The sequence below is a fragment of the Rana temporaria genome, chromosome 4 (genome assembly GCF_905171775.1).
Source record: "Rana temporaria chromosome 4, aRanTem1.1, whole genome shotgun sequence".
NCBI lineage: Eukaryota > Metazoa > Chordata > Amphibia > Anura > Ranidae > Rana > Rana temporaria.
In genome coordinates this window covers 282,557,381-282,572,742 of record NC_053492.1, presented here as the reverse complement: position 1 = coordinate 282,572,742, position 15,362 = coordinate 282,557,381, and the positions used below count along the sequence as shown (strand labels likewise).

The 15,362-nt window shown below is 46.4% G+C and overlaps 1 protein-coding gene across 1 annotated transcript in view; it reads right to left on the bottom strand.

Moving 5' to 3' along the window:
• RNF217 (ring finger protein 217) overlaps nucleotides 1-14,648 on the bottom strand; it is a 119,158-nt gene extending 104,510 nt beyond the window's left edge. The window contains exon 1 of the mRNA XM_040350352.1: nucleotides 13,604-14,648. Coding sequence (XP_040206286.1) covers nucleotides 13,604-14,167 — 564 coding nt within the window. The 5' untranslated portion in view covers nucleotides 14,168-14,648. The remainder of the gene's footprint in view (nucleotides 1-13,603) is intronic.
• Between the last annotated feature and the right edge of the window lie 714 nt (nucleotides 14,649-15,362).

Sequence of the window (15,362 nt, the reverse complement as noted above, 5' to 3'; positions counted from 1 at the left end):
AGATTCTCAGCACACAAGTCGCCCCGCAAGTCGGATCATCCCATAGGGAACCATTGATTTTGAATATAGAAAGAAATGCAGGACGAGGCTTAACACAGCGTTAAGCCTCGTTAAATTGTGTTTATCATCTTTTACCAGCGCCTGACATCTTTACAGCTCTCATGCTGGAGCTTCAGAACGCACTGGTCCTGTTTTTTTTTTGCAGCGTAAAAATGCCTAATCCGTTTACAGCTCAAAAACATCATGGTGGGCATGAGGCCATAGGCTAACATGAAGAGGCGTTTTTAAGCTGCAAAAAAACGCTCAAAAAGTGGCTTTAAAAACGTCCGTGGGCATGAGGCCTAAAGGCGATGGACTGGCTAAGCATGTCTCCAGACCTAAGCCCTATTGATTATCCTCAAAACGGATGGTGGAGGAGCGCAAGGTCTTTAACAACCACCATCTCTGTGATGTCATCATGGAGGAGTGGAAGAGGACTCCAGCAATAACCTGTGAAGCTCTTATGAACTTCATGTCCAAGAGGGTCAAAAATAATAGTAGCCACACAAAATATCGACACTTTGGACCCAATTTGTAAATTTTCACTTAGGGGTGCACTCACTTTTGTTGCCAGCGGTTTAGACATGAATGGCTGAAGGTCGATTTATTTTGAGGGGACAGCAAATGTACACTGTTATACAAGCTGTACACTCACTACTTTACATTGTAGCAAAGTGTCATTTATTCAGTGTTGTCACATGGAAAGATAGAATAAAATATTTATAAAAATGTGAGGGGTGTACTCACTTTTGTGAGCGTGTGTGTATATATATATATATAGCCATCTATTTAGCTTCCTAAATGTAATGACAACTGCGGTCAACGAGGATGTTGATAATATTTGTCTGACTCAAAAGTATAGACCCCTTGACAAGAAAGATTATGCGTGTTCTATCCTGTGTGGGCTTCAACTGTCATGTAAATCAAATAAAGTAAAACATGTACACAAAGTGAGTACTACCACTACCAATACACAATTGTCAGTGAATCAAAAATTAAAAATAAAGGGGAAGGAAGGAAGGAAGGAGAGTGGATTCCCCATGTCTATCCATATAACACATCATACAGAACTGTGTGCAGCAGCACCTGTTCCATTCTAACCCTAACATCTTTATGTGGATGATGTCATTTTTGAATAGTTTAAGCCTTCCTAATCTGGCATATTTTCTTGATGTTGGTGATTTATACGGAGCTCTGTGAAATGAAAGTCTTGTCACAAAGCGCTGCTAATGTCCTCAAGCTTTGATTAATTGTGTTCAGTATAAAAAGACCCAAGTGCTGCTTGGATGACCCAATGTTTGTGCACAATGATGTGAACATTATTTACAGGAGTGTGATGCCGCGTACACACGACCATTTTTAACGTTTTTTCCGGTGACGTACAACACGTACGACGGCACTATAAAGGGGAAGTTCCATTCAGATGGCGCCACCCTTGGGGCCGTTTTTGCTGATCCTCGTGTTAGTGGAAGTTTGGTGAGAGACGATTCGCGCTTTTCAGTCTGTTACAGTGTGACGAATGTGCTATCTCCATTACAAACGCTAGTTTTATCAGAACGAGCGCTCCCGTCTCATAACTTGCTTCTGAGCATACGCATTTTTTCCCCCGTCGTTAAAGCCTACACACGACCGTGTTTCACGACGTGAAAAACTACGCGAAAAAATAGAGCATGTTCTAAATTTTTAATGGCCATTTTTAATGTCATGAAAAATGCTCTGGAGCCTACACATGATAGTTTTTAACGACATTTAAAAAAATTGCATTTTTTAAGGCTGCATTCACACCTCGGCGACAAGTAACGCCGCGTACGAGGCGTATTTTGCCGCGATTCGTGTAACTTTTTTTTTTTTTTTTTAACAAATCTTTCCCATTGCTGTCTATGGCCGATCGCCAATGCAGCCTGAAAAAAAAGGGTCCGGGACTTGTTTTGTCACCAAGGTGTGAATAGAGCCTTAACGTCATGAAAAACGGTCGTGTGTACGCGGCATAAGAGCATGCCTACACAAAGGCCCACAAATACTTTGGCTTGTTTTTAGTCGTTTTCAAAAGTGTTAATTCCAACTGAGGGCTTTTATACCGTAATGCAGTTAGACTGCATGAGCTGAAATACATTTGGGCAAGTTCTTAAAGGTTGTTTTTTTTCTTACTGTACTATTGTGCTGCAGCATGCCCTGTGCTGGCTGCATGCTGAGGCCTGGACTGCTGCTCCACAAAAAGCACAGCAATATGGATCTCCACTGGTGTGACACGCCCCCTGCACAATGTCCCAATCACCATCGCTGCTCAGGAAGCATAGGTGCTGTTGATTGGAGCACTGTGCCGGAGGTGTGTCTGCATTGAGTTGTGTTACAGTCCAGATGTCACGTGTGCTGCCAGCATAGGGCATTTTAACCCTAGCTGTAGCGAAATACTACAGTAAGAATTGGAAAAAGACACTCACATTTATTACCGTTTATACAGCTTAACTAAATGACAGAAATAAAACAAGTTTCAGTTGGGCTTTAAAGTGGAACTTCCCCTCGCCAATCTCACCTAGGGGGAAAAGATGTTTCCTTGGTTCTGGAGCCTCATGGGATACTATGATGCTGCAGGACCAGAGATCGTGCCCATCATGTTATAAGGGACTGGCTCTGTCTGAACCCAGAGGACGCAGGCAGCTACCATTAGCGAGTAGGACAAGGATGGCAGCGCAAAACCTGCAGAGTAGATTGCAATGAGACAGGAAGGCATTTCTAACAGTGCACTGGTACGCAGTCATGTAGGAACAGGAAGGGGCCATCCCTAAACTGTTCCCACAAAGTTGGGGGCATGAAATTGTCTAAAAATGTATTGGTATGCTGACGCCTTAAGCGTTCCCTTCACTGGAACTAAGGGGCCAAGCCAACCCCTGAATAACAACCCCCCTCCACCAAATGATTTGGAACAGTACAGCAAGGTCCATAAAAACATGGATGGGTGAGATTGGGGTGAAGGAACTTGACTGGCCTGCAAAGAGTCCTGACTTCCACCTGATAGAACACCTTTGGGATGAATTAGAGTGGAGACTGCAAGCCAGGACTTCTCATCCACATCAGCGCCTGACCTTACAAATGCGTTTCTGGAAGAAAGGTTTTAACATTCCCATAGACACACTCCTAAACCTTGTGGACAGCCTTCCCAGAAGAGTTAATGCTGCAAAGGGTGGGCCAACTCAATATTGAACCCTACAGATGAAGACTGGGATGCCGATAAAGTTCATGTGTGTGTAAAGCCAGGCGTCCCAATACTTTTTGACAATATAGTGTACATTGCCAGCCAGACCAAAATGAATGGGCTGTCGTAATGCAGTCATCACTTTAATCACTTGCCGACCAGCCACCGCAGTTTTACTGCGGCAGCATGGCAAAGGCTGGGCGAAACAACGTTATGTTAAGTCGCTTCGCTCTGTGGCCACCAGGGGCACATGCTCGCCCCCAGAGGCGCTGCGAGTGCCTGGCGGGCGCGATGACCGCCGGGCACCTGCGATCACTTGTGACAGCCAACCCTTAAAGCAGTGTTAAACCCAAAAGCAAAGACTATATTGCAGCTTACCAATTCTTACATGTGATAACTGCATTAGTTTCCTACTTTTTCCATCTGGTCAGCAAGTCTGTTTTCAAAAGAACAAGCTGTCCAGTAGAATGTATTAGTTAAAGAGATAAGACAAACCATTTACCACTGACAGCAGGGCTCACAATGGTCAGCTTTTCTTTTTTATTGTACAACCTTTATCCCAAAAGAAAAAAAAAATCTAAGCTCTAACTGCATGTGAGCTGAAGTTTGATTCCAATTTGTAAGGCCCCGTACTCACGACCAAACATGTCTGCTGAAACTGGTCCGCGGACCAGTTTCAGCAGACATGTTTGGCCGTGTGTAGGCACGAGCGGACCATTTTCGGGCGGATCGGACAGGTTTCCAGCGGACAACTGTTTCCTGGACTTGCTTTAAAACAGTCCGCTGGAAACCTGTCCGCCCGGACATGTACGGTCGTCTGTACAGACCTACCGTACATGTCCTGCCGCCCGCCATCCCTCGAATGCGTCGAATGACTTTGACGCATGCATGGAAGCATTTTAAAGGCAGGCCGCCCACGTCGCCGCGTCATTGTCGCGGCGACACCGCGTCATCGACGCGGCGACACCGCGGACATGCCCCGCGTATTGTTTACGCGCGGACTTCTGTTCGATGGTGTGTACAGCCATCGAACAGAAGTCCCCGGGCAGACATGTCCGATGAAAACGGTCCGCGGACCGGTTTCATCAGACATGTCTGCTCGTGAGTACTCGGCCTTAGTGTATCAAAATCTGCTAGTAAATCTAACACTCCCCTCCCCCAGATTAACAATGCTGCTGTCCAAAATGTGCCCCCTGCGCTCCTTCATCCAAAGTGTAGGCACCCTAATACCCTAAGGAGGTGTGTTACTGGCCAGATCACCAGGTGAAAACAGAGGTGTAAATCCTAAAGAGAGAAAACGGATGCAGCCACCACATCTAAGGATTGGTAATATATTATATTTTTGGTTGTGGGTTTAATACCACTTTAGAAAATTGCAACTAAATAAATTAGTGTAGTACCCTTATATAGGCCCAGATGTCAATCAGTTTGGTGGGGACATATGCATTTTTGACCCAATATGTGGTTAAAGGGGTTGTAAAGGTTCACGTTTTTTTCACCTTAATGCATTCTATGCATTAAGGTGAAAAAACATCCGAAAATACCAGCCCCCCCGTTATACTTACCTGACCCCTCGAAAGCCCCGCGCTCGCCCCTCTTCGCCGCTCAGCCTGGCTGTTGATTGGTTACAGCGGATGAATTGAAAGCAGCGCAGCCATTGGCTCGCACTGTTGTCAATTACATCCAATGACGCGGCGCACTGGGGGGCAGGGCCGAGTGATACAGTGAGTGGCTATGGCCGCCGGCTGTATCACGGGAGCGCACCCGCAAGAACTCAACACCATGCAAGCTTGCATGAAGGTGTTGAGTTCTTGCGGGGGAGCCGAGACAGCCGCTGAGGGACCCCAGAAGACCAGGTTCAGGGCCACTCTGTGCAAAACGAGCTGCATAGTGGAGGTAAGTATAACATGTTTTTTATTTTAAAAAATAGATAAAATAGATAAAATATATATATATATATATATATATATATATATATATATATATATATATATATATATATATCTTTAGTGATCCTTTAAGGCCCAATGAAAAAAAAGGAGTATGGTTTCTGTGGGGCGGGAATATCACACATATTTTAATAGGCTAATGGAGGCACAATGTTGATCTTGGAGGTGGTGACATGTGGATGTGAGATATTGTAAATTTGGTGTATATATACTATGTAACGTGGTTACATTTTATTTAGAAGGGTGGGTCTAAGAGCTAAAACTATTTATTCAATCCTTAATTATGATGACCACAGAAAAGTAGTATGTGTAGCATCCTGTTCTTTAGGGTAAAGCACATCAGGTTAGAGCAGTGGTTCTCAACCTGGGACCCCTCGGGGGTCGAATAACGATTTGCCAGGGGTCACCGAATCCTGGGCTGTTCCTGAAGCTCGCACCGCTCTCCCAGACTTTTTGCGTCCGCCCAGCCTGGCTGTCCCTGCAACCTGTGGCCGCCCAGCTGGGCTGTTCATGGAGCCCGCGGCCGCCAACTGTAGCCACCCATTCAGTACATTGCTGGCAGAGACTAGAGATCAGCTGACTGGTGAGGAATGTTAAGTGGGAGGGGCTTGGGGAGACCCCCCCAACCAAGGAGTAAGAGAAGGAAAAAAAAATAGAGAATACATGGAAGGGAGAGGAAAAGAGAGGGAGGAACAAAGTAAAAGGGAGAGAAAGAACAAGTAAGACGGCTAAAGAGAGGGATGGGAAAAATAAGAAATTAGGATTGAGATAAAAAGGGAAAGAAAGGAGAACAAAGAGAGAGTGGAGCATCCGAAAATGTACCAGAAGGGGTTTTAATATTGTACGAGTGGAAGGCACTCAGGGAGCGCTAAAAGTCCGTGGGTTAGGGGCGCAAATTACTTGTCTTGCCTTGGGTGCTGACAACCCACTATACGAAAATTTTACAGTTAGGGGTCCCCACAACTTAGGAAATTTTATCAAGGGGTCACGGAACTAGTAAGGTTGAGAACCACTGGGTTAGAGGAAGCATGCGTGTACATGTAGCCATTTTTATAAATAAGCGCCACTATGAGCAAGTCTAGGATATATCTAGGGCTGTTACATACGAGTTTCTTGCTTCAACTGAAAGCCGACAGGTTGCAATGGGCAACAGCTGCAACTTGGCTCCAGTATCCAGATAAAGAATGACATCTTGCGCAGTACACAGCTAAATGAGCATGTTGCATTAGCGAAAGTGACTAATACAAAGTACAGTTTTTTCATTTTCTAATGTATTCACATCCAAAGGTTATTTAAAAATATAGTTACAAGATACAGCAGATGCTGGGCAATGTTTTGCTGCGAATTATGGTTTTTAACAATTGTAATTTATTCAATGACGAATAAAAATTATAAAAAACAATCAAGTAACCAACTATTGGGCTTTTTCTATCGTAAGAAAAGAAAGTGTGGAGCAAAAGAAAATAAATAAAAAAAATGCGACATGCCCACATCCTCTCTGACATTATCTCATGTCATGCTGTGTGCCTGGGACAGGTTGTTTTCCTAGCAGAAGGAAGATAAAACATTCAGCCACACAGGAAGTGACCCTGTCACCAAAGCCGAAGGGGGTGGATGAAACTTCTACTAAAACACAAAAGCCAAGTCTGAGTTCCTATGTAGTAACAAGTCTGGAGGAAAATAAACAATCGAGCAATGCTGTCACACTGGAACTTGGAATTGCAAGATTTTTATTTATTCCACAAGGCCTTCTGGTGTTACTACAGAACTCTATATACAAGAAATATTATATTCTTCACACAATTGCCCTTGTAATAACATTGCACCTTGGATTGCCCCCCCCCCCCCCCAAAAAAAAAAAATCTTATCCAGTGTGTCTCCAGAGGTTGAGCATGTTTTGCCTCTCGGATAAGTAAACACCAACCCAGTGATCTTTTTAGAGAAGGAAGTGAATCTTTCTACTGGCCATCATGCTAATGCACCATGAGCTGAAATTAAAATACATTTTATCAGGGGTTCCCTGAGACTGGAAAGTTATTTCAATGATTCCTTTGTGTTAAAAAATAAATAAAAAATTAAGCAGTATTAAATATATGTTTAATGCCTTGATTGGGCATTTCTAAATGCATACAAAACACATGTAATAATGACTTTAATGGTTTCCTGTGCATGTATCTGTGCTTAGGTGACATTTAGGGCCCATTCACACTACCCATACTCATAAAATGCTGCTGCCAGGCTCATCCACCTTACAAACGTTTGGCGTCTGCTACCCCTCTCTGCCAATCCCTCCATTGGCTGACAACAAATTAAAAATTCAAGGTACTAACAAATACTTACAAAGCCATCCACGGCCCCCAGCTACATCACGAACCTAGTCTCAAAATACCAACCAAATTGTTCTCCTTGTCTCTCCCAAAACCTCCTGCTCTCTAGCTTCCTTGTCACCTCCTCCTATGCCCGCCTCCAGGACTTATCCAGAGCCTCTCTCATCCTCTGGAACTCCCTACCCTAATCTGTCTGACTATCTTCTACTCTGTCCACTAACACTTTCAGACGATCCCTGAAAACTCATCTCTTGAGAGAAGCCTATCTGGCTCCCACCTAACTACACGTTTATTTTCTCCATCAGCCCACCCCACCAGTTATTACTTCTTGTATCTTTTGACCCTCCCTCTTAGATTGCTAACAAGCAGGGCTCTCTGATTCCTACTCTATTAAAAATTGTATTTGTCCCGTCTCCCCTCATGTTGTAAAGCGCATAGTACACTGTTGGCGTTATATAAATCCTGTATAATAATAAGGCCCCTTGCGCACAGGAATTAAAATACATGTCTCCAGGTGCATTTGGAGCCAATATCTAAATGTACCTGGAAGAATGTAAATGCTTTGCTATGGCAGAATGAACACACAGACGTTCAGCGGAGTCTAGGTGCATTCGGTCTAGCTGCATTTAGATACAATATAAATTTTGGCTGGCCATACATTATACAACTTTCCTTTAGATATACCAAAACTATTTAATATGGAGGTCAAACCTAAACATTTCAATTTGAATACAATCAGACGACCCGTGCACTACATAGTTGAAGGTAAACCTAAAGGAAATCAAATATTGTATAATGTATGGCCAGCTTTAGCCTAGTATTATGTGACTAGGTGCAGGTAAATGTGCCTAAATGCAATTATACCCAGGAACATCTAAACCCTAAAAAAGGGATCTGGGATGTTTAACAATTGTTTATACATGCCAGATAAATTCTCCTGTGTTTAACACATGGGGCCAATGTGCATGGGACTCAAAATTCTTGATTTTTGCATGAGTGCCTGGTTTTCTACTTTATAGTGCACACTCCAAAGATGCACTCCATTCATATCTCCTCATAGCAGCACAGTGCAGTGCCATATGATATGCGTCTTTCGGCAGCTCTGTAGTGTGAACAGGACACAATTGTTTCTATATGCCTTAGTGGTGATCTCTGTTTTGTGTGGGGAAAAAAAAAAAAAAAAAAAACTCAGGTCACCGCACATAGAGGTTGATTTACTAAAACTTGAGTGCAAAATTTGGTACAGCTCTGCATGGTAGCCAACCGGCTTCTAACTTTGTTCAATTAAGCGTTGACAAGAAAACCTGGAAGCCAACTGGTGTCCATGTAGAGCTGCACCAGATTTTGCATTCGCTAGTTTTAGTAAATCAGCCCCACAGTGTGATGGAATCCTTAGAGAAAATACATTTCTGCACATCCCAGGCACGATTAGAAGCTCTAAACACATGTATATGTACAGTTACCATAGGAGGCCTTTTCACACCTGACAGGCACGCTACATGCTGACAGCAATAGTGCTGATGTGCCAATTCCAGAGCACTGCACTATTTACCTTTTTTTTTTTTTCAGTCCAACCCAATTGAAATGGCAAAGTTACAATTCATAAAGTTCTACTGCCACAGTGGTGTTGTGATGTGACTGTGTATGTCATAACCTCCTGCACTGAAGTACTGCATGTAGTTATTCTTTTAGTGCACACCACTGCAATGTAGTTGTGTTAAAGTATACGTAAAGGCAATAGCCCGTATTCACAAAGCACTTACGTGGCGTATCTCGAGATACGTCGGCGTAAGTGTAAGTATGCGCCGTCGTATCTATGCGCCGTGCCCATAAACTGAGATACGCCTGGAAATAGGCTTCATCCAACCAACGTAACTTTCCTACGCCGGCGTATCGTGGGCGCATATTTACGCTGGCCGCAAGGGGCGCTCCCATTGATTTCATATTCAAATATGGAAATGAGGGATATACGTCGATTCACGAACGTACTTGCGCCCGGCACATAATATACGCGGTTTGCGTAAGTCGTACGTCCGGCGTAAAGTTATTCCCCATATATGAGGCGCAACTCATGCTAAGGTATGGACCAGGGAACACAGCCGTCGTATTTTACGTTGTTTACGTAGTACGTGAATAGGGCTGGGCGTAGGTTACGTTCACGTCGTAGGCAGTGATCCGTCGTATCTTAGGGAGTAGTTCCGACGTGATTCTGAGCATGCGCACTGGGATACGTCCTAGAGACGGCGCATGCGCTGTTCGTTTTAAGTACTCGTATGGCACTCGGCCCATCATTTGCATGGGGTCACGCCTCATTAGCATGGCTCACGCCCACTTCCACCTACGACGGCTTACGCCGAGGGAACTCAGCGCAGTTTGGGAGGCAAGTGCTTTGTGAATTCGGTGCTTGCCTCTCTGCGCGACGTCAGCGTAGCGTATATTAGATACGCTACGCTGGCATAAATATGTGCCAATGTATGTGAATCCGGGCCAAAATGTTTTCTTTCACTTTGGACAGAGTGGGGGTGGATTAGAACACCTGTTAGTTTTTATTGCAGTCTAATGCCCCGTACACACGATGAGGAAAATCGTACAAAAAAATACCGCTTTCGGATAGATCGTTCGATAATCTAATCATTAGTACACGTCAGACGCATCCGATTAAGGCCAGTCGTACAAAATTTATAGAAGGAACAAGATAGAAAATTAGGCTACATTCACATTAGCACCACTATGTTTACGTTAAATTTATCTGAAAAGTCTAGACAAACTATATGCTTTCTAGATCACTTTCTCCTGCATGTATCCAGTATATGAAATGCTACAGATGACTGTCAGACACTGTAGACTTACTAGAGGAAACAGACTTGTGCCACACTACAGGAAGGGTTGGAGTCTGGGGACATGCTGCAGGAGACAGTAAGTGACAGGGAACAAGTCACATGAGACTGTTAGAGATCACTACTATTACAGCTCCTGCAATAAGAAATGCTCCTAATTCTGACCACCAAGGTCCAAGAACCCCAAAGCAAGTATCAAAAGGCTACAGCAATCTAAAAACAAAAAAAGAAAACATTTCTGCTGAACTGATTGGATGCAGCCTCTGTTTGGCTATTCAGTCAGCTGCTGGTGACAGCTGTAAGAATACAGTAGACACAGTGCTGTAGTACATAGATGGCGAATTTGTTAGATTGTTTTCGTTCAGTCCACAGGCTAAACTATTGGTAGGCTGAATAAAAACACAAAAAAAAAAAATCACACAGCTTTACAGCCCATAGACAGTGCAAATGTCTTTCCTGAAACCGCAATTCCCCCCCATCAACACAGACAGTGCCGACAGGTGAATCCCTCCTGCCGAGACACTGTATCGGCAGGAGGGGGAAGCCGCCCCCCGTCGTGAGAAGACAGCGATTATCGCTGGCAGGCTGGTTGTAACCCAAGTTGATGAATCAAGCAACTTGGTACATTCAGTCTGCCCATTAATGTTTTTTTTTTTTCACAAGAAATCCCATTAATGGTTTAAATCTCGGCCGGATCCTGGTGAACCAGCCATAGATTTGAACTGTATATGACCAGCCTTAGGGAGTGTTTGGAGTCTGGGACAAGCAGTCAGACTGAGGAAGATGTTACACTAAACTGTTAGGCCCCGTACACACGACCGAGTTTCTCATTCAGCCAGAAACTCGATCGGAGCTGGATTCTGCCGAGAAACTCGGTCGTGTGTACACTTTTCAGCGAGGAAGCCGACGAGGAACTCGTCGGGCCAAATAGAGAACATGTTCTCTATTTTCTCGTTGTTCAATGAGGAAAGTCGGCCCGCCGAGATCCTCGGCGGCTTCAACACTGAACTCGACGAGGAACTCGATGTGTTTGGCACGTCGAGTTCCTCGGTCATGTGTACGGGGCCTTAGAGACCACTGCATTCCCTTTACAAATCAAAGTTCCTACTACTGAGCCACAGCAACTACCAAACGGCCACAGGTTGTATGCCAGGAACCTAAGGAGTACTGTGCTCCTGGACCTAGTACACTACTGCAGTAGATTGCTTTTTCAGAGGGCGGTTGACAAGTGTCAGGTGATGTCACCTTCTGTTTTAAAGTTTACACGTTTGGGCAGGTACGCTGTCAAATGCCAACATGGGGTGTTACTTTTGCTGTGACCATCCCATCCAGCTGCCACTTTCCTGCTCCCACTTTTTGCTGTGACCAGCCCCTCCAGCCGCAACTTTACTGCTCCCACTTTCACTTGGATAGTCTTGGTCAGTGGTCTCCAAACCCTTTGATTGCCTTTATCCGGCCCTTTTCCTCCCACCGACAATGGGGCATTATTCCTCCTGCCGACACCTAAGGTGGGGCACTATTCCGCCCACTGACACCTAAGGTGGGGCACTATTCCTCCCACTGACACCAAAGGTGGGGCACTATTCCTCCCACTGACACCAAAGGTGGGGCACTATTCCTCCCACTGACACCAAAGGTGGGGCACTATTCCTCCCACTGACACCAACGGTGGGGCACTATTCCTCCCACTGACACCAACGGTGGGGCACTATTCCTCCCACTGACACCAAAGGTGGGGCACTATTCCTCCCACTGACACCAAAGGTGGGGCACTATTTCTCCCACTGACACCAAAGGTGGGACACTATTCCTCCCACTGACATTTAAGGTGGGACACTATTCCTCCCACTGACATCTAAGGTGGGACACTATTCCTCCCACTGACATCTAAGGTGGGACACTATTCCTCCCACTGACATCTAAGGTGGGACACTATTCCTCCCACTGACATCTAAGGTGGGACACTATTCCTCCCACTGACATCTAAGGTGGGACACTATTCCTCCCACTGACATCTAAGGTGGGACACTATTCCTCCCACTGACACCTGAGGTGGGACACTATTCCTCCCACTGACACCTAAGGTGGGACAATATTCCTCCCACTGACACCTGAGGTGGGACACTATTCCTCCCACTGACACCTAAGGTGGGACACTATTCCTCCCACTGACATCTGAGGTGGGGCACTATTCCTCCCACTGACACCTAAGGTGGGGCACTATTCCTCCCACTGACACCTAAGGTGGGGCACTATTCCTCCCACTGACACCTAAGGTGGGGCACTATTCCTCCCACTGACATCTAAGGTGGGACACTATTCCTCCTACTGACACCTAAGGTGGGACACTATTCCTCCCACTGACACCTAAGGTGGGACACTATTCCTCCCACTGACATCTAAGGTGGGGCACTATTCCTCCCACTGACATCTAAGGTGGGGCACTATTCCTCCCACTGACACCTAAGGTGGGGCACTATTCCTCCCACTGACACCTAAGGTGGGGCACTATTCCTCCCACTGACACATAAGGTGGGGCACTATTCCTCCCACCAAATGCAATATTACCTACGCACATGTTTCTGAAAATGGGTGCTGCAATGACCACGGGCTGGAAACCGTACACAAGATTGAAGAAATGTCATCAGCACACCAAGGATTTTTTAAAAGGGTCCAACGCTTTAATTTCAAGGTCACATAGTACACATACGGCAACATTTCAGAGCCATGCAGGGCCCCTTCGTCAAGCAAGTCACTTGCATGACATTTCTTCAACATTCCACCCACCGACACCAATACTGGGGCACTGTTACCAATGCCAGGACATTTTCTACTCCTACTGGAGTAGACCCCGGGTCTAGGTTGTATGTGCAGAATTTTTGCACCCCCACAGCCTTCTGGAACATGTCACTGGTAACAGAAGGCTGGGGGACCAATCAAAGCACAGCAGTGGGATGCAGCTGTAAAGCCAGAAGGAGTCACAGCCGGTTTTCCTAAGTAAACATGCCGGGGACATGAAAACTGGTGAAGAACCGTCCCGGGTGAGGACGGCGCTGGACAGGTAAGTGTCCTTTAATTAAATGTGAGCAGCTACAGTATTTGTAGCTGCTGACTTTTATTATTATTATTTTCTCCATAGAGCCTGAAGATCCTGTAACTTTTGCCACAAGTGTAAAGCAGGCCTTTAGTATACATGAAAAATAATACAGTATTGTGAAAGTATCCAAAGTCCCATGTAGACAGGTGAGAGGCCATTACCTGGGAGCTGAGATACCTCTTGAGACACTCCTCGCAGACCCCTTTCTTGCAGCAGGGAAGAGGTTTGATGGACTTGTCCTCCAAGCATACCCGGCAGCTCATCATGACTTTGTGTCCGCCATCCCCTAGGCTGCTAATCAGGAAGGGGGCAAGTTCCAGCTCCAGGCTGGCAGGACTAAGGGGCAGCTCCCCATTGATCCGGGGTAAGGAGCTGAGGGAAAGAGGTTCGGTCATAGTGCGGATCTCCCCGGTGTACATAGGAGGGATGTCCCCAGACAAGTCACTCTCCACGCAGTATACAGTGCAAAGGACGCCGCATCGCTTCTTCGGCTTGTGGCCCGCAGATCCTCTGTCTTCTATCGGAGGGGTGCCCGCATTCTCCACCTGTTCCTGAGGCTCCCCACTGCCAGGATAGGGGTCTGCCCGCACACCCCTGTCTGAGCCCCCGTCCTCCTCTTCTTCTTCCTCCTTCTCCTCTTCTTCTTCCTCCTCACTGCTGGCGATGTGCTGGGTGTGCTGCAGCTCGTCATGCTGATCCCCCATCCCCGGTGCCCGTCTGCCCATACAGCACAACAACTACACACTTCTCCTAGTTGTCTTCTACTTCCGGGTCCCTCCAGGGGCCTGTCCCCCTCTCAGCTCTGACACCCACACGGCTCCGTCCTCTCACACTTCTCCCTCCTGCAGGCGGAGGTCCCCCGTGCATAGCCCCTAAGTGGAGGCTGCCGGGCTCTTCTACTCTCCCCCGACCATTACAAAGCGGCCAGCACTGAGCAGACACAAGGGAGAGAGGCGGGGACACGCCAAGACTGCTACTGCTTTCCTGCTCCACCAGGCTCTTCAGCTGTTACCGTATTGTGTCTACTATCCGCCTCACAGCGACAGCTCAGGTGCTACCTACTCCCCCTTCAGCTCAGACCCATCAACAACATAGGCTCCGTCCCTGGTTACCGTATTGTATCTACTATCCGCCTCTAGGCGACAGCTCAGGTGCTACTGTACCTCCCCTTCAGCTCAGACCCATCAACAACATAGTCAATTTGGTTACCGTATTGTATCTACTATCCGCCTCTAGGCGACAGCTCAGGTGCTACCTACTCTCCCTTCAGCTCACACACATCAACAACACAGCCTCCCTGGTTCACGTATTGTATCTACTATCCGCCTCACAGTGACAGTTCAGGTGCTACCTACTGCCCCTTCAGCTCAAACCCATCAATAACACAGGCTCCCTCCCTGGTTACCGTATTGTATCTACTATCTGCCTCTAGACGACAGCTCAGGTGTTACTGTACCCCCCCTTCAGCTCAGACCCATCAACAACATAGTCAATTTGGTTACCGTATTGTATCTACTCAGGGCCGATCCGCCCTATAGGCTCACTATGCAAGCCGCTTAGGGCCCGCAAAGCTGTGGTGGGCCCCCCAAATTTTACTAGAGGCCCCGCCTGGTGAGAAGTCATTTTCGGCCCCTCACCCCGCTTCTCAACTTGCTTCCTCACTTCAATGTAAGATTTAATTTCCAACAGCAGAACCCCCCCCCCCCCCACCCCGCTTCTCAACTTTAATGTCACATGTCACTGTCGGCAGTGCTGCCTTGTCCCCCTTCAGCTCAGACCCATCAACAACACAGGCTCCCTGGTTATGGTATTGTATCTACTATCCGCCTCTAGGCGACAGCTCAGGTGCTACTGTACCCCCCCCCCTTCAGCTCCTCAGACCCATCAACAACATAATCAATTTGGTTACCGTATTGTATC